General features: G+C 42.1%; 1 protein-coding gene across 1 annotated transcript; it reads right to left on the reverse strand.

Moving 5' to 3' along the window:
* Nucleotides 1–2,094: 2,094 nt before the first annotated feature.
* IFI16 (interferon gamma inducible protein 16) lies at nucleotides 2,095–25,041 on the reverse strand. Its single transcript, XM_077760027.1, has 11 exons — nucleotides 24,806–25,041; nucleotides 19,599–19,883; nucleotides 18,606–18,736; nucleotides 17,826–17,993; nucleotides 14,155–14,322; nucleotides 11,735–11,980; nucleotides 8,672–8,860; nucleotides 7,280–7,468; nucleotides 4,518–4,937; nucleotides 3,319–3,504; nucleotides 2,095–2,381 (listed from the first exon to the last, which is right to left on the reverse strand). Exons 2-11 carry the CDS (start codon nucleotides 19,861–19,863, stop codon nucleotides 2,313–2,315), a joined length of 2,031 nt encoding a protein of 676 aa, XP_077616153.1. The 5' UTR covers nucleotides 19,864–19,883; nucleotides 24,806–25,041; the 3' UTR covers nucleotides 2,095–2,312.
* Nucleotides 25,042–26,872: the final 1,831 nt, after the last annotated feature.

Raw genomic sequence — 26,872 nt, forward strand, 5'->3', positions numbered from 1 at the left:
GGAAGTTTGTATAAAGTAATAAGAATATAAAATAATAAGAGTAAGAACGTGTAGATGATGAGTATGTAATTCAGAATACAACCTTCATTTCTGTGTGGAGCCATCCTCATCCTCAGAGTCCACAGATCAGGTCTGATGTGGAGGAGGTTTCTGCAGGTGGAGACATCTTCTCAGCATGAAATCTGTTGCCTAACTAGTTGAGGGACGTTATGATCTTGACGACTTCCCTCAATGTCTCTAAACTTCATATTTTTCATTGCAGATGAAGAAACCAGATTCAGCACTTCCTTGTTAAAACTTTTTTTCACATTTGTTTATTTTTGAGAGACAGAGAAAGACAGAGCACAAGTGGGGGAGGGGCAGAGAGAGAATGAGACACAGAATCCGAAACAGGCTCCAGGCTCTGAGCTGTCAGCACAGAGCCCGACACGGGGCTCAGACTCACAAACTGTGAGATCATGACCTGAGCCAAAGTCAGATGCTCAACCGACTGAGCCACCCAGGTGCCCCAGATTCAGTACTTCTAAGTTCCCTCACTGTCTGGTTTCCCAAAAGTGACCCAAATTATCTTGAATGTATATCTATACTATAAATACTATGTATATACTGTATTTCATATATATTGTATATCTATTCTATAATATGTTATTAACATTATTAACTAATATTTTAATGTATATTATTATTAATATATGTTATTAGAATGATATTGGGCAAGGAGATAAATATAAGTCTATATTTTACTCTTGCCATCTAAGCCTACCAGAATAAAAGACACACATTCATAAAGGAAGCAGTACAGGGGAGGACAACTTATTTTTCCATAGACCTGGGCCCCAAACCATAAAGGCAGATCTGTAATGCCTCTTTTCCTAGATCAGTTGCACATAAACATCCTTGGACCTTCACAGAGGGAGACACCTCATTCCATTCTTCTCAACTTCTGCCTCATCCTCACTTCTCTCCCTCTAACACCTCCCCCAACAAGAACCACGGCGTGATTCTCAATCAAGGACAATGACTGACCATCTGAGTATCATTAGGGAAGTGATTTCACTTTTCCGTTCCTTCTTTTTCTCACATTAGGAGAGTAAAAAGGAGAAAACTATCAACCATCTAGAGCTAGGCTGAAGATCAAGCGACACAAAATGCTTGTAAAACACCAGGTAGTAAATATGTGACCAAGAAATCTATTGTAAATGTCAGGTTTGGGATATCTCCTTTCTGCCGTAGAATTTTATAATACATGAATTATTCTTCGGTGCTTGCCCGATGCAGGTCTTTTGCCTGAGGCAACTTCCTGATGGAATCCACATAGGATGAGATCCAGCATGAGATCCAGGAGACATGGCCGGAGAGCTATGAGCTCTTGGTGCTCGAGTAAGGGAATGGAGCCAGTCATTCCACATCAAACGGGGCTAGAATCACGTGCAACACATAAGAGTCTTCATGTAAATTGCCCGAAGGTGACTTATTTGGCAGAATAATTAGCATTATGCCTCTTCAGGGGAACCAATTCTGAATAGATTCCCACTTTTCTGAGCTAAAGCAATCCTTTCCTAGGAAACAGGGCTTAGCAACTGCAGCACAGAGAATTTCTGTGCTGACATGTGCACTCAGCAGGGTTTCTCTGAGCATGGCAGAGCCTGTTAAACATGTCTGTTCTTGATCCCAGCCTTCCCTTGTCAAGGTCGCACCCAAGGCATAAATGCAAATATTGCTTTGGGCCTGTGTGCTCCAACCTGATCTACAAGTCACAAATGATTTACTTTTTTTTTATATTCTTTTCTTTTACTATTTACTTTTTAAATTTAAATCCAAATTAGTTAATATCTAGTGTTGTAAAGGTTTCAGGAGTAGAATTTAGTGATTCATAACTTACATATAACACCCAGTGCTCATCCCAACAAGTGCCTTCCTAAATGTCCACCACCCATCCCATCACCCAACTCCCCTCCAGCAACCCTCAGGGTTTTTTTTGTATTTAAGTCTCTTACAGTTTGCCTCCCTCTCTGTAAATGATTCACTTTTAAGCAATGTGCTTATGAATTAGACTCCTGTTATAGCAGAGTTTTAGAAAAAGTTTATTATTTTTTAAAAATTATAAAAATTATATATGCAAAATATGGCATTAGGGTGGCACAGAAAGGTATAAAAAAGAAAATGAAAAGTATCCATTAACACTCTATTTCCTAGAATTAATAGCTGGTATATCTATCACTGAATTTCTATCACATACATATATAGCTTTTCTGTATTTGGATTTTATTTCCATATACATCGTTAATGGCATCCAGGTCTTTAGAAGGACATTATGCTAAGTTTTGCATATACAAATAGGGATTGAGTTGTTCTTTCTTGTTTTTCCTGGGCTTGATGACCTTGAAGAAGAAAGAGATGAAGTTAGAGCAGTTGAGAGGTAGCTAATTCTACCTTTCTCCCTGCACTAACGCTGTCTTCTGACCACCAGTTTCATCCCCTTTTCCCTTTTTTTTCTGTAAGGTTCTTCTCACTCTTCCTTCAATGAATGAGTCATCTCCCACCTTGGTTGAGACCCTAAAATGAGGTAGTCACTCACACACAAAGCATACGTGCATGTGGAAGGGCAGGAGAGAGGAAGGAGCAGGTCTACTCAATGCCAAGGTTGAGGGGGAAGGTTTTCACTGGGAAGACAGGTAGGAGGGGGGTTAAGGCTGGAATGGAAAGGCTGGAAGGTTTGAAAGTCTCAGAACTGGAGATATCTAAGAGTGTGGACATTGGTTTGGGTCTGGATGTGTCAACCTTTGATCTATTTTATTCTGGTACTAGTCTTTGAGGGTCTTCCCACAATCTCATGTGGACAAACAGCATGGACTTAGTCCTGTAGAACCAACCCCCTCTGTCTGTGTATCTCACTAAAGGCAGGTCACTTTGTGTTTTGAGGTACTCAGGGGCACTCTTGATCATTTAGGTCCGGTGTGAGCCCTGTTTGCCTTCCTCTGGGATAGATGGCATTTCCCCCATGTTAGAGATGGTGAACCGAGGTTTCTGGTGCTTGCCTTCACTATCCAGTTAGAAAATCATAGAGCTGGGTTTTGAAAGAAATAAGCCTTAATGAAACCCAAATTTACTACATAATCTCACTGCTTTGATGGATTGAACCAACTTTGTAGTAGTAAGCTAGGTATTATATCTTTTGAAGGCCTCTCTGGGGCTTCTCTCTCCAACACAATTCAAAACCTCCTTCTTAAAGAAAGAAAGAATGATAGAAAGGACAGTTGACCTAGTTTTCTTTAAGTCTTCCACATTGGAATAATGCTGTTCCCCAGAAGTTCCCACCTTGATGAAACTGTGAGTTACAGATCTCAGCTGTCTCAGAGTCCCACTTAGTTCAAAGCAGATGAGGGAGAGTTTGTCGCCTTCTTCACAGTTGACTTTGGTCAGTCGTCCATACACCATGACACCCATCTTCCCTGTATTATCTTGTATTTCATAGAAAATGATGCTTTGATTCAACACCTTTTTCTGCAAAAGAAAATCATCACCCTCCTCCTCAGAACTGGATCAGCTTTCCATATCTAGAGAAACACAGGGTGTGGGTGGAAAATTTTGTCTCCAACAGGTTAATATGTACTGGAGGTCCAGAATGAGGGGTAAAAAATAGCTTAAGATGCTTTGTTTAGAGAATTCTCCTTATGAGTCTGAGGAGGATTGCCATTAATCCTCATTAAATAGATTATGTCATTTCAGTCTGTACTTCTTTCCTGTACATTCACTATTCACTCTTCCCAATCTGCCCAAATCCTGAATCTCGATCTTCTAGTTACATTGTTCTAGGTTCCTTCTCCCTCAGTGTACTGCACATACACCTGTGTGCACAGCCACTTACATGGGGCACAGGAGACAACACAGGTAGAAGGAAAAAGCTGCATTTCAGGGCAGAGTTATCTGTTGACTTCCTACTCGGATGGTCACAACTAGCATTCAAGTTTGGGAGGACAATTCTTTACTCACAATCAAGTTAAGCTGTCACTGAAATGGATGAGACAGAACTCAAACAAAATCATAAGGATATGTGTACTGATAGAAAATTTGCACTGTACTGGGCCAGGGTGCCTGTGAATGGATCATCGTATCTGATAAATGTTAAGGATTTGGGGAAATATTTTTCTGTAGAATTTTATGGCACTGCCTTTGGAAGAGGAAAATGAAGAATTTTTTCTATCTCACATCCTGAAGTGGGAAAATTCTACCCAACTACCCTGGTCATTGGAGCCATGAGTTCTTTTGTTTCAGAAGTTAACCAGACCCCTCTGTGCTGACTGCTGGCTCAGAGCCTGGATCCTGTTTCAGTCTGTGACTCCCTCTCTCTCTGACCCTCCCCTGCTCACGCTGTCTCTCTCTCTCTCTCTCTCCTAGAAATAAATAAAACATTAAGAAGAAGAAAAAAGAAGTTAACCAGACCCCACTTGGCAAGTTCAGACCTTCAAATTCTGGGGGTACAGAAAAAATAGTACAAAACAATGGTGTGGGCTTACCTTATGCACCTGATACACCCCGCTCACAAATGTTCCTGTCTCTTCCAAGAGAAGATCCTTGATTTTTCGAGTTGCGTTTGCATTTTGGATCAGTCTGCCTGAGACCTCCATCTTTCGGTCAGGATTAACATCAGACACAGAAGAGAGATTGTACACCTCCAGGAATCCGTTGCGGCCAATATAATCTGATATGGTGATCACTCTCTTTGGGATGAACTTCTCCTTCAAGCTGACATGAAAAACCTTCACTTGGAAGAATTGGCTCTCGGTAACCACAGTGGCATGAAACATCTGTCTCTCTTCTCCCATGACGTCGTATGCAAATGGCTCTGTTGCTTTCAGCACCATCACTTCCTTGGGGCCTGTCTGTAAACCCTCTTCTCTGGAAGCTTTTGTAGGTACAGCCTTCAATCTTGGTTTCTACTTGGAAGTACACATCAAAAAGTGGCACAGTTAAGAATGGGAATACACAGTCTCTTTCTAGTGAGTGTCACCTTAGGCTTAATGTTGAGCCTCTAGAAACACTCAGCTTGGATGGATTTGGGGAAAAAAATGATCTAGACAGAGATGGCTGACCAGTCATAAGGTAGCCTGTGGAAGACATGGAGAAGAGTTACATGTCATTGTACTTATTTTATCCATTGTTTTATAAATTTGGGAGGAATATTATTTTTTCTGTTAAAGGGATTAACCCAAGATAAAAAAATTTTTTTTTGAGGAGAGCTCTGGCAAGCATAGAAGAAGAGGGAGATAGCTATGCCTTTGTGATGGGATTCCCATTAGACATGAGGGTAAATATATTATCTTAATTTACCAATCAGCATTTTAGTGAGCAAAGTAAGACATACAAAGGAAAGAAAATAAATCACTCTAACAGCACTGACAGTGGGACCGGCTTTAGTCAGAAACCACAGATTTTATCTGGAACCGATCCCAGGAGATGTCACAATTGAAAGAAGGAAGCCATGAGCCCTTTTTTAAGAAGTGCTGTGCTAGAAAGAGATTAGTTAAGCAATCACTGGAGAAGCTCATAAACTTTCGTAATTTAATAATGTCCTGGCTCCAAGCTTTTGAACAGCAGAAGGATGAGCTTTCTGAAAACATGCTTCCTTGGCATTGAATTATTTTGACCTCATGATTCTAAAAAACAGAAGACATAGAAAAAGCTCTACAAAGAGAAAAGAAATCCCCCTAAATGTTAAAGCATTAGATCGCAAAGCCTGTTTTTGAATCCAGCACCAAGTAAATGCCTAGTGCACAGAAATACATCATCATTGTTTTTCCGTGTTTTTTTTTTTTAATCCTGTAGTCTGCCCCGATAAACAGATATTTCATGCTTTGTGTTGACCCTGTTGGTGGAATCTTTGTTACAGGGATATCCTTATAAAAGAAGTTTCTTCGTTTGGATCAGCCACATATACTCAGTAATCTTATTGACAAGATCATCTAGAGCTATTGCCTTTTAAATATCAGTCATCATAAACTGGCATGACAGGAATAGGGCTTGGAGGCTGAGAAAATAACATTGGTTTGGATAATATTTTGAAGGCATAAGCAGGTCATTTTCTCTCAGAGTATATTCTCCACTTCCCACCTTATTCATGAATCATGCTGTTCTGTGCTATTTCCTTCAAGGACATATAATAACAGAAATCAAAGGTGATAGTGATCTGTTTCTGGCTTTGAATTAAAAAAGCAAACAGAACCCACACTCTAGAGAAAATTGTTGGGAGTCCCCATGTGAATAAGATCAAAGCTTTCATGCTCCCCTAATTAAGTACAGACTGAAAGGTCAGGTATCTTTTTGAAGGTCTCCTGTGCAAGTGGCCAGATCTCAGAGAAGCAATGACTACGTAGTGTGTTTATGTGTAAGAGCTTGAGGGTGCAGATGAACCTCCTGAGGTCCCTCCCATGGGGGATTCACTGCAGCAGAAGGATTCTGACAGGAGAAAAGATGACAATGCCCCAAGATGGCAGATGGGGACATAGCAAGTCACTTCCAAGTCAATACTGTACCCCCAAGTGTAGGCAACCACCATGGTCATGTCATGGTGGGACAGAGGTGAGCTAGGATGGATGGAGTGGATGCAGGCCTGGGCACTCACCTCTCCATCCTAGTCTAGTCTTTCCCTATAATTTGAAGTTATTTTCACATAAAAGGAGAAGGTACATTCGTTATAGTGGTGATAAAAGCTGGAAAAGAAAAATAAAGGGACCTGTGAAATCGAGCAGAGGAAAAATATGATATATTGTGGAGACACATCAGTGAGGTGTTGCTGGGGGAAAGGGAGGTGTCTGAAGATGGGTGTATCCGGGTCAGTGAAAAGACAGGAGTAATGAATTCCCAGCCACAGAAATGGCTTGTCTACACATCTGAGGTGGGAAGAAGCCCCGAATGTGGGAAATGAATCCAGAAGTATGGTCAGTAAGCCAAGGGGAAAGGGGAAAAAGAGACAGGAATCTAAGGGCTAAATATCTCCCCATGTTCATATTTAATGGTCTGGCCACCCCCTACCCCTACTCCTCAAGTCGGTAACCCTCTTGAGATCAGGAATTACTTCAAAATGCATACTTTCAAATAGCAAAGGACTTGTACTACACTGAAATCTCACTATCTGCATTTAATAAACTAATGAGTGACTTTTGTTATGTAAGGAAATTATACATAGTAGGGAAATGCTGAGGAGCTCCTTACAGGTCATGATGATTCCTGTACTATGTTGTAGAGAGAGGTACAAGTATGGAGGAGAGCAAGATGGTACCTTGGTCGCAGAACTGGAGCCTGGGGTTGGTGGAAGCATCTGAAGAGGGTGAGGGAAGCTCCCAGGTGACTGTGCACCTGTTACTGCAGGTTGTCCAAGCTGACCCCATCCCTGCATTGGCTGCATCATCTCAGGTTTTTCAGTTTTTATGGTTTGTGTTTTCTTGATCTGAAAGTAGTTTTCTTCCCCCTGGATAATAGTTTTCAGTATCAGATGAACCACAATCTCTCTCTTCCTTTAACTCTCTCTCTCTCACTTACCAACTCTTATGCACACTCTCTTTCTCTCCCTCATCTCTCTCTGTCTCTTTCTCTCTCTCTCTCTCTTTTTCTCTCTGTGTCTGTAACACATACATGTGTGAATGGGCACACGTACGTGCGTGGGCGCGCACACACACACACACACACACCAGGATCTTCACTCGGAAATACTAGCACATATTAGGATACCTCCATCCACTCCCCAGCTTGGACCCCAGCCAGGATTACAAACACCCTTCTGCAAATTTTAACAACACAGATGACTGATATTTCATTGTAATGTTATGCAATTCTAGTTCTGCCTTTGCTTCAAAGGACCCTATGTCAAGTTCCTCAAGACAACATGTGGATTGTGGACTGGGAGAAAACCCTACCCAGCTCCATTGGAAGCTGGTCTCACAATGACTTTGCCTGCACTTAGGGATATTTCATTAACCAAGATTTTTTACAGCCTTGTACTTTGGCAGATAAGCCAATTCATTTCTATCACCTGTCTTTCAGGTGTAGAAAACCTGTGAATGCTTTGTTTATCAACCAGAGAGATTCCTCCAGTTCATAATTCCAGAGGCAGGATTCTGCACCCGGCAGCCAAATCCTTCAGGGATCTCAAGGATAGCAAACCCAATAAAGATTTCACCCAGGCTTTCCCAGTCTCTGGAATTTTGTGATCATTTCGGGAATGCAGAGAAGAGTCTGTAACATCATTTGTCTTGGCTACTTTTACTATTACTAACCAAAGCCCATGGGTACCATTCTGCATGTACAAGAGGCTGAGGGAGAAGATGAGCCTCTATTCGGGTCCCTGTGCACCAAGAAGGATTCAGGAAGGCAGAACTATTCTCATGAGAGTAGAAATTCTCATGGGAGTCATTTGTTTAAGGAGTCACCTGTTTAGGTAGAAAGGGACTTAGAACGTGTCACTTTGAAGCCAGTATACATGGCAAAAGTAGAGTTATCTTGAGATGTGCCCATATGTAATTGTCACTGAAGACAGTCAGAAGCTGCTATTGTTATTGTTATGTTAGGAAATTATACATAGTAGGGGATTACTGAGAAGCTCTTTACAGGTCATGATGATTCCTGTACTATGTTGTAGAGAGAGGTACAAGTATGGGGAAGAGCGAGATGGTACCTTGGTCGCAGAGCTGCAGCCTGGGGTTGGTGGAGGCATCTGAGGAGGCTGAGGGCAGCTCCCAGGTGACCATGCACCTGTTACTGAAGGTTGTCCAAGCTGACCCCTTCCTTGCGTTGGCTGCATCATCTCAGGTTTTTCAGTTTTTATGGTTTGTGTTTTCTTGATCTGAAAGTAGTTTTCTTCCCCCTAGTTAATAGTTTTCAGTATCAGATGAACCACAATCTCTCTCTCTCTCCTATTTCTGTCTCTCACTTTGCAACTCCTCTGCTCCCTCTCCTCTTTCCCTCACTCTGTCTCTCTGTTTCTCTCAGTCTCTCTGTCATTCTATCTGTCTGTCTCTGTCAAACACACGTGCGTGTGAGCCCTCAGACACACACACACACACACACCCCCCAGGATCTTCACCCAGGAATACTAGCACTTACAGGATACCTCCATCCACTCCCCAGCTAGGATCCCAACCAGGATCACAAACATCCCTCTGCAAATTTTAACAACACAGATTATTGAACTTTCATTGGAATGTTATGCAATTCTAGTTCTGTCTCTGCTTCAAAGGACCCTATGTCAAGTTCCTCAAGACAACACGTGGATTGTGGACTGGGAGAAAACCCTACCTGGCTCCAATGGAAGCTGGTCTCTGAACAACTTTGACTGCACTTTGGGATATTTTACTAATAAAGTTTTTTACAGCCTTCTGCAGTCACAAATAAGCCAATTCATTCCTATCACCTGTCTTTCAGGTGTAGAAAACCTGTGAATGCTTTATATATCAACCAGACAGATCCCCCAGGTTCATAACTCAAGAGGCAGGATTCTGCACCCGGCAGCCAAATCCTTCAGGGATCTCAAGGNACACCAGGATCTTCACTATGAAAACTCCAACATATATGATACCTCCATCCACTCCCCAGCTTGGATCCCAACCAGGATCACAAACATCCCTCTGCAAATTTTAACAACACAGATTATTGAACTTTCATTGGAATGTTATGCAATTCTANTCTGGAATATTAGCACATATTAGAATATCTCCATCCACTCCCCAGCTTGGATCCCAACCAGAATCACAAACATCCCTCTGCAAATTTTAACAACACAGATGACTGAACTTTCATTAGAATGTTATGTAATTCTTGTTCTGCCTGTGTTTCAGAGGGCCATATGTCAAGTTCCTCAAGACAACACATGAACTGTGGACTGGGAGAAAACTCTACCTGTCTCCAAAGGAAGCAGGTCTCAGAACAACCTTGCCTGCACTTAGGGATATTTCATTAACCAAGTTTTTTTTTTGTCTGTGCTTTGGCAAAAAGCAAATTATTTCCTATCACCTGTCTTTTAAGTGTAGAAAACCTGTGAATGCTTTATATATCAACCAGACAGATCCCCCAGGTTCATAACTCAAGAGGCAGGATTCTACACCCGGCAGCCAAATCCTTCAGGGATCTCAAGGACAGAAAAACCCAAGAAAGATTTCACCCAGGCTTTCCCAGTGCCTATATTTCTGTGATTCTTTCAGGAAGTGCAGGAAGAGTCTGTAACATCACTTGTCTTGACTACCATTACCCTTACTAACCAAAGCCCATGGGTACCATTCTGCATCCCATACGCATTTGCCACAACTCTTACCACGTTTAACATCCTTTTGACTAGTTCATCAGATGTGACTTGTATATAAAGTTGAAGTGGAAGCTTCTGAACATTTCTGTCTTTGTCAGGAAGCTTCCTGATTGGAAAACCCTGGGACTACCCTCAACATTATTCCTCTTTTAAAGAGCTACAAAGCCTGAGCTTTGGAAGTAAGCCCACCCATGACACTGTCTATTCATATATTTTAAAACCCTGGGTGATAAATAATAAATGCTGTTATAAAGATGAAATGCGATCATGGATATAGCCCACACAGGTTTCAGAGTCCGCACACACTGCATGGTCAATACACAGAGATGTCAATATTGTCATTGCTGTGTCATGAACTACCCAGGGAATTTTCCTTAGTGCTCTGATCTGCATAAGCTTCATGTCATATGGGAGTCCCTCCTAAGGACACGGGAAATACTTTAATAAAAAAGCTTCTCTCTTCACTCTGCCACAGGTAGCAATTTATCTCATTGACAAGAGCATCTTGATATTCTCTCAAAATCAGGGAAAGTTAAAGTTTTGTTCATAGCAGTCGCATTTAGATCGTGTAAACACTCTTTTGACTGGATAATATTCAACATAATAATTGATTTCCTCCCCTCACAGATTATTTCCTTCATCACGCTGCCCTGTTCTAGAAACATGATGATCAGAGTTGTTTGCTTTAGCAGAGACGTAGCTCTAGGAATCAAGAGTGAAGCTGGTCTACACCTGGTTTTGAGGAAAAAGTGAACAGCTCCCATACTGTAAAGAAAACCATTGGGAGACCCCATGATGAATTAGAGCAGGATTTGGTGCTCATCTAATGAAGAAAAGACTGAACAATAAGACACCAAGTTTGCTCCTGTACAGGTGGCTGGACCGCAGAGAAGAAGTCACTCCATGGTGTGTTTATATACAAGAGGCTTGGGAGCAGATGAGCCTCTGTGGGGTCCCTGTACACTAAGGAGGATTCATGACAGCAGATCTATTCTCATGGGAATAGAAATTCTCAAGGGAGTCATTTGTTTAAGGAGTCACCTGTTTAGGCACAAAGGAACTTGGAATGTGTGACTTCCACCCAAATCTACATGGCAAAAATAAAGTTATCTTGAGAAGTGCCTATATTTGGGGCACCTGGGTGGCTCAGTCGGTTAAGTGTCCAACTTTGGCTCAGGTCATGATCTCACAGTTCGTGGGTTCGACCCCCGTGTTGGGCTCTGTGCTGACAGCTAGCTCAGAGCCTGCATCCTGTTTCAGATTCTGTATCTCCCTGTCTCTTGACCCTCCCCTGCTCGTGCTGTCTGTCTCTCTCTCTCTCTCTCTCTGAGAAATAAATAAAACAGTAAAAAATTAAAAAAAGAGAAGTGCCCATATGTCATTGTCATAGTACAGAGATAGCAGCTGTTACTATTGTTATTGTTATGTAAAAACTTATACTATACATAGTAGAAGTTCTTTACAGGTCATGATGATTCCTGTACTATGTTGCAGAGAGAGGTACAAATATGGAAAAGAGCAAGATCGTACCTTGGTTGAGGAACTGCTTCCTGGCTTTGATGGAGGCATCTGAGGAGGCTGAGGTGACCGTGCACCTGTTACTGAAGGTTGTCCAAGCTGACCCCATCCTTGTATTGGCTGCATCATCTCAGGTTGTGCAGTTTTTATGGCTAGTGCTTTCCTTTTCTAAAAGTAATGTGTTTTTTTTTTTTTGCCTGGTTAATACTTTTCAATATCCAATGAGCCACAGTCTCTCTGTCTCTCTCTCTATCTCACTTCGTCTCTCTCTCTCTTTCTCTCTCATTCTCACTTTCAACTCTCCTACTCACTCTCCTCTCTCTGTATCTCTGTCTGTCTCTCCATCTCTGTCTGTCTGTCTGTGTCTCTCTCTCTCTTTCTCTCACAGACACACACACACGCACAGACACACACACACACACACACACACTCACACCTGGGTCTTCACTCTGGAATACTAGCACATATTTGGATACCTCCATACACTCCCCTGCTTGGACCCCAACCAGGGTTACAAATATCTCTCCGCAAATTTCATTGGAATGTTATGCAATTCTAGTTCTGCCTTTACTTCAAAGGGCTCTGTATCAAGTTCCTTAAGACAACACGTGGTTTTGGGGACTGGTAGAAAACCCTACTGGGCTCCAATGGAAGCAGGTCTCAGAAGGACTTTGGCTGCATTTTGGGATGTTTTATTAATAAAGCTTTTTTACAGTCTTCTGCTATGGCAAATAAGCAAATTAGTTCCTATCACCTATCTTTCAGGTGTAGGAAACCTGTGAATGTTTTGTTTACCAACCAGAGAGATTACCCTGGTTTATATTTCAGATGGAGGAGTCTGCACCAGACAGCCAAATCCTTCGGGGATCTCAAGGAGAAACAAACCAAGAAAGATTTCACCCAGGCTTTCCCAGTACCTGGATTTTTGTGATTGTTTCAAAGGTACAGGAAGCGTCTGTAACATCATTTGTCTTGACTACCGTTACTGTTACTAACAAAAACCCTTTGTTACCATTCTGCATCCAATATGCATTTGCCACCACTCTTACCACTTTTAGCATCTATATGAGTAGTTCATCATCATATCAACAAGTGTGGCTTGTTGATAAAGTTGTAGAAGTGGGAGCTTCTGGAAATACCTGCCTCTGACAGCCAGCTTCCTGAATGGAACACCCTCAGGCCACCCTCCACCTCTCATTCCTCTTTTGAAGAGTTCCAGAGCCTTGGCTGTGGAAAAAAGTCCACCCTTGACACTGTCTATTCATATATTTAAAAACCCTTAGTGATAAATAACAAATGCTTCTACAAAGACAAAATGCAATCATGGACACAGATCATATAGGTTTTACAGTCAACACTCTATGGGGTCAATACACAGAGATATTAATATTTTCATTGCTGTTTCATGAACTTCCCAGGGAGTTTCCATTACTGCTCTGATCTGCAGAAGCTTCATGTGTGTCCCTCCTGATGATATGGGAACTACTTTAATAAAGAAGCTTCTCTCTTCACTTTTGCTACAGGTAGCAATATTTCTCATTGACAAGAGCATTTTGATATTCTCTCAAAATCAGGGAAGGTGAAAGCTTCTATATTAACAGTAGCATTTAGATGCTGTAAATATTCTTTTTGACTGAATAACATTAAAGATAATAATTGATTTCCTCCCCATACAGATTATTTTCTTCATCACTCTGCTCTCTTGTAGAAACATGATGATCTGAGCTGTTTGCTTTAGAAGAGACGTGGCTCTAGGAATCTAGAGTAATACCAGTCTTCACCTGGTTTGGGGGGGAAAATGAACAGCTCCCACACCATACAGAATATCATTGGGAGACCCCATGATGAATCGGAGCAAGATTTTTGTGCTTATCTAATGAAGAAAAGTCTGTACAATCAGAAACTCATATTGCTCCTGTATAGGTGTCTGGACCACAGAGGAGAATTCACTACATGGTGGTGTGTTTATGTACAAGAGGCTTGGGAGCAGATGAGCCTCTGGGGGGTCCCTGTGCACCAAGGAGGATTCAGGACAGCAGAACTGTTCTCATGGGAGTCGATATTCTCATGGGAGTCATTTGTCTAGGGAATCACTTGGTTAAGCAGACGGGGTCTTAGAACGTGTCATTTCCAAGCCAGTATGCATGGTAAAATTAGAGTTACCTTGAGATGTGCCCATATGTCACTGTCGTAGCAGAAAGACAGTGGCTGTTGTTATGGTTATTGTTATGTTAGGAAATTATACATAGTAGGGAATTACTGAGAAGCCCTTTACAAGTCATGATGATTCCTGTACTATGTTGTAGAGAGAGATACAAGTATGGGGGAGAGCAAGATGGTACCTTGGTTGAGGAACTGCAGCCTGGAGTTGGTGGAGGCATCTGAGGAGGCTGAGGGCAGCTCCCAGGTGACCATGCACCTGTTACCGAAGGTTGTCCAAGCTGACCCCTTCCTTGCTTTGGCTGCATCATTTGAGGTTGTGCAGTGTTTATGGTTAGTGTTTTCTTTTTCTGAAAGTAGTTTTTCACCCGCTTGTTAATAGTTTTCAATATCTGATGAGCCACAGTATTTCTCTCTCTCTCTTTTTCTCTCACTTTCAACTCTCCTGCTCACTCTTCTCTCCCTTCCTTCTTCTCTCAGTCTCTGTCTCTCTGTCTCTGTCTGTCTCTGTCTTTCTGTTTCTGTCTCTCTGTCTCTCTCTCTCTCACACACACACACAAACACCAGGATCTTCACTCTGAAATACTAGCACATATTAGAATATCTCCATCCACTCCCCAGCTTGGATCCCAACCAGGATTACAAACATCCCTCTGCAAATTTTAACAACACAGATGATTGAAATTTCATTGGAATGTTATGCAATTCTAGTTCTGTCTCTGCTTCAAAGGACCCTATGTCAAGTTCTTCAAGACAACACGTCGATTGTGGACTGGAAGAAAACGCTACCGGGTCGAATGGAAGCAGGTCTCAGAACGACTTTGCCTGCATTTTGGGATGTTTTATTAATCAAGTTTTTTATAGCCTTGTGCTTTGTCAAAGAAGCAAATTAGTTCCTATCACCTGTCTTTCAGGCTTAGAAAACCTGTAAATGCTTTGTTTATCAACCAGACAGATACCCCCAGTTCATAACTCCAGAGGCAGGATTCTGCACTGGCAGCCAAATCCTTCTGGGATCTCAAGAACAGACAAACCCAATAAAGATTTCACACAGGCTTTCCCAGTACCTGGATTTTTATGATTGTTTCAGGAAGTGCAGGAAGAGGCTGTAACATCATTTGTCTTGACTACCATTACCATTACTAACCAAAGCCCATAGGTACCATTCTGCATCCAATACACATTTACCACCACTCTTACCACTTTTAGCATCTATATGAGTAGTTCATCAGGTGTGGCTTGTTGATAAAGTTGTATATGTGGGAGCTTCTGGAAATACCTGCCTCTGGCAGCCAGCTTCCTTATTAAAACACCCTCAGACCACCCTCCACCTCTCATTCCTCTTTCGAAGAGTTACAGAGTCTTAGCTGTGGAAACAAGCCCACCCATGACACTGTCTATTCCTACGTTTTCAAAATATTTAAGAAATATTGTAACATCCACACAGGTACATGGATTCTGTTTGTGCCCTCGAAGTTCTCAAGTGTTAGTGCCCTGTGTGACCTTTGCAGAACATGTTTAACCTCTATGAATGTCAGTTTTCTCATAATGTGACAAATAATAACACCCTGAGTGATAAACAATGAATGTTGTTATAAAGACAAAATGAGATCATGGACACAGAGCATCCAGGTTTTAGAGTTCAGTACTACTACATGGTCAATACACAGCGATGTCAGCAATATCATTGCTATTTCATGATCTACATAGGGAGTTGCATTTCTGCTCTGATCTGTAGAAGCTTCATGTTGTGTGTGTGTTCCTCCTGATGGTATGGAAATACTTTACTAAAGAAGTTTCTCTTCACTTCTGCCACAGATAGCAATTAATGACAATAGCATCTTGATATTCTTCAAAATCAGTTAAAGTGAAAGCTTCTGTCATAGCAGTGGCATTTAGGTGTTGTAAATATTTTTTTCAAGTTTATTCATTTTGGGTGTGAGAGAGCAAGAAAGTAAATGAGACAGAGAGAGAGAAAGAGAGAGAGAGAAAGGGAGAGGGAGAGTGAAAGAGCTAGTGGGTTGGGGCAGAGAGATAGGGAGAGAATGAATCCCAAGTCTACTCTTCACTCTCAGCCCAGAGCCCAATGCAGGGCTTGATCTCTGGAACTGTGAGATCATGACCTGAGCAGAGATCAAGAGTTGGATGCTCCACTGATTGAACCATCTAAGTGCACCTGGTGCCTAAAATATTCTATTTGATTGGATAATATTTAAAAATAATAATTACTTATTTTCCTTTCCAGGGTATTTCCTTTTTCACCCTCTCTAGTTCCTTAAACATGATGTGTTGAGCTGTTTGCTTCTGGAGACATGTAGCAATAGGAATCAAAGGTAATATTCGTCTGCATTTGGTTTTGAGAAAGAAAATGACCAGAACCTGTACTTGAAGAGAATCAGTGGGAGATCCAGTGATGAATCATAGCAAGGCCTTCCTGCTCACCCAATGAAGCACAGACTGAATGGTGAACATGTTTTGCAGGCTCCCTGTGCAGGCAACTGGACCCCAGAGAAGAACTGATTACATGTGTGTTTAGGTGAAAGAGGCCAAGGGGGCAGATGAGCCTTCCTGGAGTCCCTGTTCTCCAGAAGTTTTCAGGACAGCGTAGGAATTCTCTCAGAATAGAAATGACTGTGTCCGTATATAAACAGCTGGGGACTTCAAAAGTGTCACTTCCAAGCCAGTATGCATGGTCAAAGTAGAGTTATATTGAGATGTGCATATATGTCATTGTCATAGCAGAGAGACAGCAGCTGAGGTTTCAGTGACTTGATAAGGACACATCCGTGGCCATCTGGGCCTAGAGTCTAACAGGCACAGGTTGCTAGCTCCATCCCATGGGTAAGTACTGGAGAGATTGTGTAGGGATTATGAGTTAGGGGTGCTAACAATAGCAAGATCCACAAGACACAACTTGAGAAACATGTCTTTAGGGAGTTTGTTCTCAAGTGCTACATGTGTTTTGGGGCTGGGGTACAGCCTGGGTCAGATGGCAGCTTGGAGCTTGGGTGACAACCTACATTAGAGAATAGTGATTCAAATGCTGCCTTGCCCATTCCTCAGGCTGCCTGTGTATTTGCCACAGAATGGAGATTATACTCCTGAGTGTAGGCAACCACCGTGGTCATGTCAGGGTGTGACAGAGGCCACCTAGGAGGGAGCGGATGCACGCATGTGCACTCACCTCTCCACCTCGTCTGGTCTTTTCCTGTAATTTGAGGTTATTGTCCCATAAAAGAGGAACTTACACTCATTATAGTGGTGAAAAATGCTGGGGGAAAAAAGCCAAAGGACCTGTGACAGCCAGCAGTGGGAAGTTGTGATGTATTGTTGGGGGCATGTCAGTGAGGACTTGCTGGGGGGAAGGGAGTTGGGCTGGTGTCTGAAGGTGGGTGTATCCGGGTCAGTGAATACAGTGAAAAGATAAGAGTAATGAACAGAAATAGCTTATGTCTACACATCTGAGGTGGGAAGAAGCCCCGAATATGGGAAATGAATCCAGAAGTATGGTCAGTAAGCCAAGGGGAAAGGGGAAAAGGAGACAGGAATCTAAAGGATAAATATCTTCCCATGTTCATCTTTAATGGTCTGGCCACCCCTTACCCCTACTCCTGCACCAAGTCAGTAACCCTCTTGAGATCAGGAATTACTTCAAAATGCATACTTTCAAATAGCAAAGGACTTGTACTACACTGAAATCTCACTATCTGCATTTAATAAACTAATGAGTGACTTTTGTTATGTAAGGAAATTATACATAGTAGGGAATACTGAGAAGCTCTTTACAGGTCATGATGATTCCTGTACTATGTTGTAGAGAGAGGTACAAGTATGGGGGAGAGCAAGATGGTACCTTGGTCGAGGAACTGCTGCCTGAGGTTGATGGAGACATCCGAGGAGGCTGAGAGAAGGTCCCAGGTGACCATGCACCTGTTACTGAAGTTTCAGGAATCTGGTTCCATTCTTGTGTTGGCTGTGTCTTCTTTGATTTATCATTGTTTGTGGCTTTAGCTTTCTTTTTCTGAAAGTAGATCCCAACCCTCTGGATAATGTTTTTGTCTATTAGATAAAACATCATTACTACTAAGCCAATCAATTTTTTATTACTAGATTCCAAGTATACTAGAGGTTCTGTTTCAGGACTCGAGGGCACTCCATGGTGCCCACCCTCTGAGAGATGACAGGGAGGCATGCAGCCCACACTGACGGGTGTTTGACATAACAGCTGGGAATCTCCCCTCCTCCCTGTGGCCCGAAGGATGCTGCACCAGGATTTGGAAAATCTAGAATTGAATTTGTCTCTTTGGTGAGATACTTTCCTAGTGAGTCTTCCCCTTATCCCACATGTAAAGAGGAGTAATGGCTCCATATCTCCTTCCCAGGGAGTTATACACACAGGTTATAGCGAACAGAGTTCTGAAACATAATGGGTGATTGCCAGCTACAGGTAGATGATTGCTAACTACGGGTTTGTTGACTCCAAACCTCATTTTCATTTTGCCCCTGGAATCCCTTTTTTCTCAATTCTTCTATTTGCAGGTCGAGAAATGAAAAAGAACTAAGTGTTCCGAGGAAGGTAATTAGTGGGAAAGCCATAGTGGAAGCTTCTTCAGTAGCATCTTGAGCATCCTACCTTCGTCGCAAGTGTACCATCCACTGCTTCTGAAGCTTGGTTCGTGGTGGATGGTGATTCATCAGTACTGGATGCTTCCTGCTTTCTTTTTCTCTTGGGAGCTGGTCTCTGTACTTTGTATTTCTTCATAACTGAGGCAGTAAAGAGAACAAGATAAATCCAAAGGAGCTGGTCTAGGGAAACTGCATCACTTTCTATGCTATTTCCTCTAAACTCCTGCTTGTGGGTCTGAGGTAGCGTGCTTCTGCCCCTCCTGTGTCCATCAGCCAGCCAGCCGGGCTACAGCCTCAGGCTGCAGCCCACAAACCCACAAGCCCACCCCTCCATCACCCAGACTCCCAGGTACCTCAGTCCAGCCCTTTTCCAACCCTTTTATCCTATATCTTCCTATTAAGAGTCTTAAGTTTTCATAATGCCAACGGTGGGTTATCTCCTATAGAAGATCTATTTGAATTACAGCAACCAGGGAAAGGAAACCTGGTCTAATTAATGATGTGACAAACTGGTGATACTCGACTTTTTAAAGTATGCTTTTATGATCCAGTGATTTTATACGAGGCAATATTTTTTACATCTGCGAGAGATAAGTTTTTCTCTAAGCAATGCCTCCCATTTGCTGTTAGGGAATACAGTAATGATGGAATAAATACTATAAGAGAGCACTATATAAACTGATTTCGTTATTTTTAAAAAGCATGATTTTTCCTAATTTTGTTCTGTCACCCTGTAACCTTTCTAAAGTGGGGAAGCCTCAGCCTTTCTCGTCAACTCCTTCTGCTTTTTTTCTTTACTCACATCGCCAAAACACACCCTCTAAACTACAGTGGCCCCCTTTGTAGGAAAGGAATTGTCTAACTTGTCAACCTGTTGAAACTTGAAGGGCCACCTCATCTGAGTCATAGATTGGGGAAGGGATCTCCCAGCTGTGCCAGCACCAAGGCTCTGCTGAGCACAGACGACGTGCACATGACAGTGAGAACTCCTCTCCGTTACCTTTTCTCCTTTCATTTTTAATAGTTTTAACAATGTCTCCAAGTCCTTCTATGTCTTTGAGCAGCTCCAGGAGTTTGTTCACACAGGTAATCCCCCCGAATTTCTTTTGCATCAGGTCAGCGATCTTGACCTTGGTATACTCTTCTTTCATTTTTGGAGTCAGTTCCAAATCAGAATCCATCAGGGACTTAACCATGCTAAACTGATCGTCATTGAGGGGCTGAAGCCCTTTCAGCAGAAGGATTTTCTTGCATTCCTTCTCCATCTCTCAAGGTCTGGCTGAGCCTGCAGGTGAAAAAAAACATAGGGCATTATATCTTCATCTGGACCATTTAAAAAGCCTGGTTGTGTCCATGTGCATGAGTGGCCCCTGTCTAAGTGTTGTCCTTGAGTGTGTGTGACAAAGACCAGGTGTGTCACTGTGCAAACTGGGTTGAGATCTGCTGTGTTAGGAACTTCTCAGAAAATCTTTTCATTTAATACTGACAGTTGTGTTGGGTCAGGAGGTCAGGAAAGAGGTAGTTGTTTCCCTGTGTGGAGTGTGGGCTGTGCGATGTCAGGGCACCCGCTCCCAGTGACCATCCCCTGCTGGGGCTGCGTTATCTCCCTAGATGTCTGCCCGCTGGCTCCTGCCCCTGCTACCCTCTCTGATGGCAGATTGGACAGCAGTCTCTCACCTTCCATGACTGTCCCTATCACCAGGGCACTTGCTTCTATGCCAAGGACTCACCCCTATCCACCCGCCTTCCCTTAGTCAGTCCTTCTAGCATCCTCTCTCCCTGAGGTTTGGGCATGTCCTCTGTGTCCTCTGTGCCCTTGTCCCCTGCTGGACTTCTACCTGCTTCCTCATGCACAATCACAGCATTTCTTTTCTGGGACCATTTAGTAGCCCTTCTGCCGGAGTTCTACACTCTGGCTGGAGCAGGGACACTGCACTTAGTCGGCACAATTATTTAGCAGTTGCTTGATTTTACCCTTCTAGGCTGAATTCCTCTCTTTAAAAAATTTTTTTTTAAAATTTATTTATTTTTGAGAGACAGAGAGAGACAGATCATGAGCAGGGGAGGGGCAGAGAGAGAAGGACACACAGAATCAGAAGCAGCTCCAGGCTCTGAGCTGTCAGCACAGAGCCCGACGCAGGGCTCAAACCCACAGACTGTGAGATCATGATCTGAGCTGAAGTCGGACACTCAACTGACTGAGCCACCCAGGCACCCCTAGGCTGAATTCTTCTTAACAGTTCTTTTGGAGAGCTAGATGTCCCTCTATCCAGTCATGATTCTGTCCCATTTGATGGCTTCCAGGAACTCCCCACTTTCTTTTTGAAAAATTTCTTACTCTTCACCCTGGCTTGGAGAGCCTTGAATAATCTGCATCATTTTTTACATCTATACCTTTTGTAATTCTTATGGCTTATGCTCCAGAAATATACAACACATCTCGCCTTTTCATGAGTCAGGACTTTGTTAATTCCTTCCCCGTTGCCTAGCAAGCTGAACTCACCTTTTTTCCTGTGACTAAGTCCTCAGAGCCTTCAGGACTCTGTTGAGGCTTTGTCTTCAGAAAGCCACCGGAGTCCCTGTATTGGACTGAAGGTCACTCCTCTGGACCTCTTTAGCACCTCCCATACTTCCTTTAGGGCACTCAGTACATGGTATGGATTCCCTTTTTCTGTTTAAATTCATCAATTCATTTAGGGACCATGTGTTTGTGTAGCTTTTGTATAGTTAGCATGCTCAAATTCCCAGGGCTGTGAATTACTCCTTCCTGAGAGAGGGTGAGCATCCTCAGGTTGGTCAGGCCCATAGACTGAAGGATAAATCCATAAGATGTATTATAGTGAAACTGAAGATTATTAATCACAAGGTAAAAACTCTGAAAGTTTCCAGAAATAAAGACAAGATTACCTGTAAAGATTCAAGGAGGAGACTGAATCTGGTGCTCAACAGCAAGGCTGTCCACCGCAGTAAAAGAGGGTAATTTTCAAACAGTACTTGTCCAAATTCCATATCTAGTTCAAAACTGAATATTGTTTAAGATGAAATTTTTGTGTTGTGTGTGCTATGTATGAGTGTGACAACATAATTCATTTGCAAAATAAAATATAATAAGATCCAAGGTGACAGGAGGCTATGTCTAACCTTTATTCATTCCTCTTAAGTATGAACATGCTTGTTTTATTGCCATAATATTGGTGTGCCTGATTTTATTTTATTTTATTTAAAAAAATTTAGATGTTTTATTTATTTCTGAGACAGAGAGACAGCGTGAGTAGGGGAGGGTCAGAGAGAGAGGAAGACACAGAATCTGAAGCAGGCTCCAGGCTCTGAGCTAGCTGTCAGCACAGAGCCCGATGCAGGGCTAGAACCCACGAATCGTGAGATCATGACCTGAGCCAAAGTAGGACGTTTAACCGACTGAGCCACCCAGGCGCACCTGGTGTGTTTGATTTTAGAGTAATCATCCAGATTCCTCTAGGGTTTCTAGTATTACAGTATTTATTTTTGTTTCTTGTTTTTTTTTTTAATGTTTATTTACTTTTGAGAGAGAGAGAGAAAGAGCATGAGCAGGGGAGGAGCACAGAAAAAGGGGGACAGAGTATCTGAAGTAGACTCTGCACTGACAGCAGAGAACCCCATGTGGGGCTTGAACTCACAAACCATGAGATCATGACCTGAGCCAAAGTCAGATGCCCAACTAGCTGAGCCACTTGGGTGCCCTGTAGTATTACAGAAATGCCCCAATTGTAAATTTCAAAACGTATGTGGCCCCAGGGAACTGTCCGCATAGAGGGAGGGCAGAATAATTTTGAGAGTAGAATTCTAAGCTAGCCAAACTGATATTTAAATGTGGGGGCCTCAGAAACTATTCTCTGATATTCAAGGCTTTGTAGTTTGTAAGATGTAGAAAGACTTATAGATAAACATATATTGGAAGTAATATTCAATAATAAAAATAACATGGGGCGCCTGGGTGGCTTAGTCGGTTAAGCGTCCGACTTTCATTTAGGTCATGATCTCACGGTTCGTGGGTTCGAGCCCCGCGTCGGGCTCTGNTAAAAATAACACATAGAGCCCAGAACTACTGCAAGCCAGGCGGAAAGGAAGAGTAAGCAACTACCTTGACGAGGTGTGCCTCTGTCTTATGAGGAAATACAGCTTCAACAGAAGACAAGAGAAACAGGAAGCACATCGACAGGGTGGGGAAAGGAAGTAAAACCAAAGGAGCCTTTCACTAATGTATTTGTCTTAAAGGGTGAGATAAAGGCATAAGTAAAAACAGAAGCTCGAGAAAGGAGAATTCAGAAGTGGCATAAACGGAAGTGAGCATAACAGAAACCAAACTGTACCCCCTAATGATCAGCACACGCAGAAATGGTCCTAATGAGTTAAGTGACAATTTCAGTCAAATTGCATTTATGCCATCTGCCAATATATTGTTAACAAAAGATCACTTAAAGGCAGGGAAATAAGAGAAAAATATTTTATCATGTGGTGAGTAACCAAATGAAAACCAGTTCATCTATATTAGCGTAGTTTTAAATAGATCTGAAGACAAAACTGTCATCAGAGCACAACACAATGACAGAGCTGATGTCCCAGGGAAATAAAACTGTTGTGATTGTGTATTTACCTACTAATAGAAAATACATATTATTTTTGTTCTGTTATATTCCTTTATAATGCTATAAATACTATGTAATTTATTTTATAACATGATGCACATACAATAATCTAAAAAATATGTTTGCGGGCTCCTGGGTGGCTTAGTCGGTTAAGTGTCCGACTTTCGCTTAGGTCATGATCTCGCGGTTCGTGGGTTCGAGCCCCGCGTCGGGCTCTGTGCTGGCTGCCGGTTCAGAGCCTGGACCCTGTTTCAGAGTCTGTGACTCCCTCTCTCTCTGACCCTCCCCTGCTCACGCTGTCTCTCTCTCTCTCTCTCCTAGAAATAAATAAAATATATAAAAAAATATGTTTGTACTATTAGGTCATATGTTTCTCTCCATACAGCCACACACACTTTATATATATATGTTCATATATTCATACGTGCATGTATAATATACATCATATTATTGGATATATAACTCTGAGAGAAGTACAGGACAAAAACCTCACAGTTTCATAGTAGGTGGTTTTAGCTCACCTCACAATTACTAAATAAAATTTTTAAAAGTCAGTAAAAATTTAGAAAATAGGACCAACACAATTAGTAAACATAATTAACTAGGTTTATCTAACATACCCCAAATTCTGAAATCAGCATTAAAAAATCTCACACTCTAATTAAGAGCAAATGAAATATTATTATAACAGGCCATACAGAAAGTTGCTCAACACTTCTGAAAGTGGGCAGGAGAGATCTAATTATGACTGACTCTCTTCCTCTCCCCTGCATCTTGCCCACTAGAAAAGACATCAGTAAATTTGAGGAAGGTAGAAAGTAATACTAACAGGAACTGAAATAATGGCTCTGGAGTATAAGATAAAAATACAACTGACTAAGAGAGGTAAAGAAGCCATATTTGTGCATAACTGTGTCTGTGGAAATGAAATTTTTTCTGCTGTGTGTGTGTGTGTGTGTGTGTGTGTTTTCCCCGGGACCCTGCCACAGCCACCATGTTTCCTGTGTACTTTCTGGGGAAGAAATTAAATACTTTCTCTAAATATAACTCATGGCAATAGTCACCTAGGGAATAAATTTTAATATCTTCTATAGTCAAAATGTATCTCTTTGTTCAGGCCTCAGATGTGGTGAGATAAGAATGTCTGGGGTTTTTTTTTTGTTTTGTTTTGTTTTGTTTTTTTGTCTAAGCTGTAAAGGATTAGACTCAAGCTACTGTTGGGGTCGCCTAGGTGGCTCAGTTGGTAAAGTGCCTGACTCTTGATTTCAGCTCAGGTCCTTATCTCATGGTTCACGAGTTCAAGTCTCACTTTGGGCTCTGAGCTGACAGCACGGAGCCTGCCTGAGATTCTCTCTCTCTCCCTCTCTCTGTGCTCCTCCCCTGTTCTGTCTCTTTTTCTCTCAAAATACATAAATAAACTTAAAAAAATAGAATCAAGCTACTGTTTGTATTTTTCTGACTATAGCTGATACCAGCCCACACCCCACCCTACCCCTAATTCTTTATTATCAAAACCCCCTGGTTGTTTCCTGCTCAGCCAATAGGTGCCCACATCTCCTGACAGAAAGCCCACAGGCCTCACCTTGCTGAATTCCCCACAAGTCCGGATCTTGAGGTCTTCTTCAGAAATGCAGAAATCACTGCTTATTTTGTTTGAGGTAAAAAATAAATCAGCAAAGCCTTTAGAGACTGAATTGCAAGCGATTATAATCTCCCGAAGGGCACAGGAAAAAGAAGTGTTTTGAAAAATAACAAGCAAAAATGGCACCGGGTAGAATCACTTACAACTTCACTAGTTTTGGTTTCCTCGTCCTGTGCTGTCCCCCAGAGAGAGATTATGAAACTGTTCTGAGGCTCCTCCCTCCCTTATTCTTAGCTTTCGATTTCATTAGAGAACATAAAGTTTCCTTCCTGTAAATACTTAGTCAATATGAAAAATTAGAGCAAAAATGTAATTGTTTTTATTACAAATTTCAGTAGATGGAAAGAGTTCTGATATTAGAAATTTGTTATCTAACAGACTTGCATGCAGGTCATTAGAAATTATATTCCCTCCAATGATGTTCAAGCATAAGAGGAGTAAGATGAGTCCCTGGGCCACTTATCCCTTATTTCCTGTTTTCAGAGTCCTAGGAGGAGATGTTGAAAGAGGCATGTATCCCTACCTCCTGGTTATATGTCCAGACAAGTCTGCCATGAAATCAGTCATGGTTTAAATAGTGCCTGAAGCATTCACCCAGTTAGTAACCAAAGCACCTGGGGCTCCGCAGAGGTAGAAGGTGGTTAATATGTGAATCCTTCCTTAGATATATAGCAAGGAAGTTGCTTTCTTAACTATGACTAGGCTACTTTGCCTCGCTGATTAAATTAATGGTTACTCATACTTTCTGCATTATTCATGCATAAACACAGGCGGGTAGCAAGCTCATATCACGACAGTGTTGAAGCCTTTACAAATTCTACATGAACACTGAACTCTGGACTGAGATGGGCTTGATTAACCTTTCATTCCACGATGTTTTTTTCCATGAAGGACAGTGGGTGCATTCCAGAGTACCGGAAACCCTGAGATAGCCAATAAATAGCACCAATCAGCTGACATTATGGCTGTAACCCACCGGGTGATTTGCAGGGAAAATGAAGTCATGACTGGGGTCCCAAAGGGCAGCTGGTGTTGGTAGATGAGCTGAGGTCATATAAAGAGAAGAAAGCTGATTATTTTAATCCAATCTGTAGTCGTAGAGTGGCTAGTTGAAGTCTAGATTAGAGACCGTCTGAAAACTTCACCAAGGCATGAGTGAGTCATGGGAAAGCGAGGAGATCTCCATGGAGGGATGTCCATAAACACCCGTGGGTGTTTGTTGCTTCTTTTCAAGGCTTTAGGTTGCTGTTTTTATGCAACATCGAGCTGGTCTTAAGGTAAGAGGTGGAGAGGAAACTTAGGGAGGTTGGAGAGGGCCCCATCCTATAGATCAGAGGGTAGAGAGCATATGGGAAGAATGACTGCATCAGGACATTTTCCTGCTCCTTTTCTTTGTAATCAGGTGATGTGGAGTAATACTCTCTGTTGGGACTCCAGCATATGACACACAGATTACTGTCCTCAGCAAAGACACATCAGAGCAATGTTCCATAATTCATGCAGTAAAGTTGGAATTTGAATGGATGAAACAAAGAAATGCTAAGCGTGTATTTTTCCTGACTTATAGGCAGTAGCGAAACAGTGGGTGACTTTTTCTGTGATGCCGAAAGCTCACTAGCAGAACATACAACAAACCTTGATACAGAGGAAAATGGATAAATTTACGTGACTTTGTATTATCTGAAGTATTGATTCACATGGTCAAAATCCCCAGGAAAAGTCCCCATTGGACTGATGTTCCATGGGCCAAAGCTAACACACTAACTGTTCTTGTGAATACAGGCTTATTGGAACACAGATATGCTCATTTGTTTATGCATTGTCTATGTCTGCCTTTGTAGTGAAACTGAGGGGCTGACTAGCCATGCAAAGTTTTCACTCTACGGCTCTTTATTTATTTAAGAAAATGTTTTGTCTTTATTTTATTTTGAGAGACAGAGAGTGAGCGGGGGAGGAGCAGAGAAAGGGGGAGACACAGGATTTGAAGCAGGCTCCAGGCTCTGAGCT

Source organism: Crocuta crocuta, unplaced genomic scaffold (genome assembly GCF_008692635.1).
Source record: "Crocuta crocuta isolate KB4526 unplaced genomic scaffold, BGI_CrCroc_1.0 scaffold133, whole genome shotgun sequence".
Taxonomy (NCBI): domain Eukaryota; kingdom Metazoa; phylum Chordata; class Mammalia; order Carnivora; family Hyaenidae; genus Crocuta; species Crocuta crocuta.

Bases quoted from the DNA above. Each gene is read 5' to 3' on its own strand.
- IFI16 (XM_077760027.1), bottom strand. From the start codon at position 19,863: ATGGAGAAGGAATGCAAGAAAATCCTTCTGCTGAAAGGGCTTCAGCCC. The intron at 18,737-19,598 runs GTAACGGAGAGG...TTACTGCCTCAG, and splicing joins TAAAAATGAAAGGAGAAAAG to TTATGAAGAAATACAAAGTA. The intron at 4,938-7,279 runs GTACCATCTTGC...ACTTCCAAGTAG, and splicing joins GCTCCAGTTCTGCGACCAAG to AAACCAAGATTGAAGGCTGT.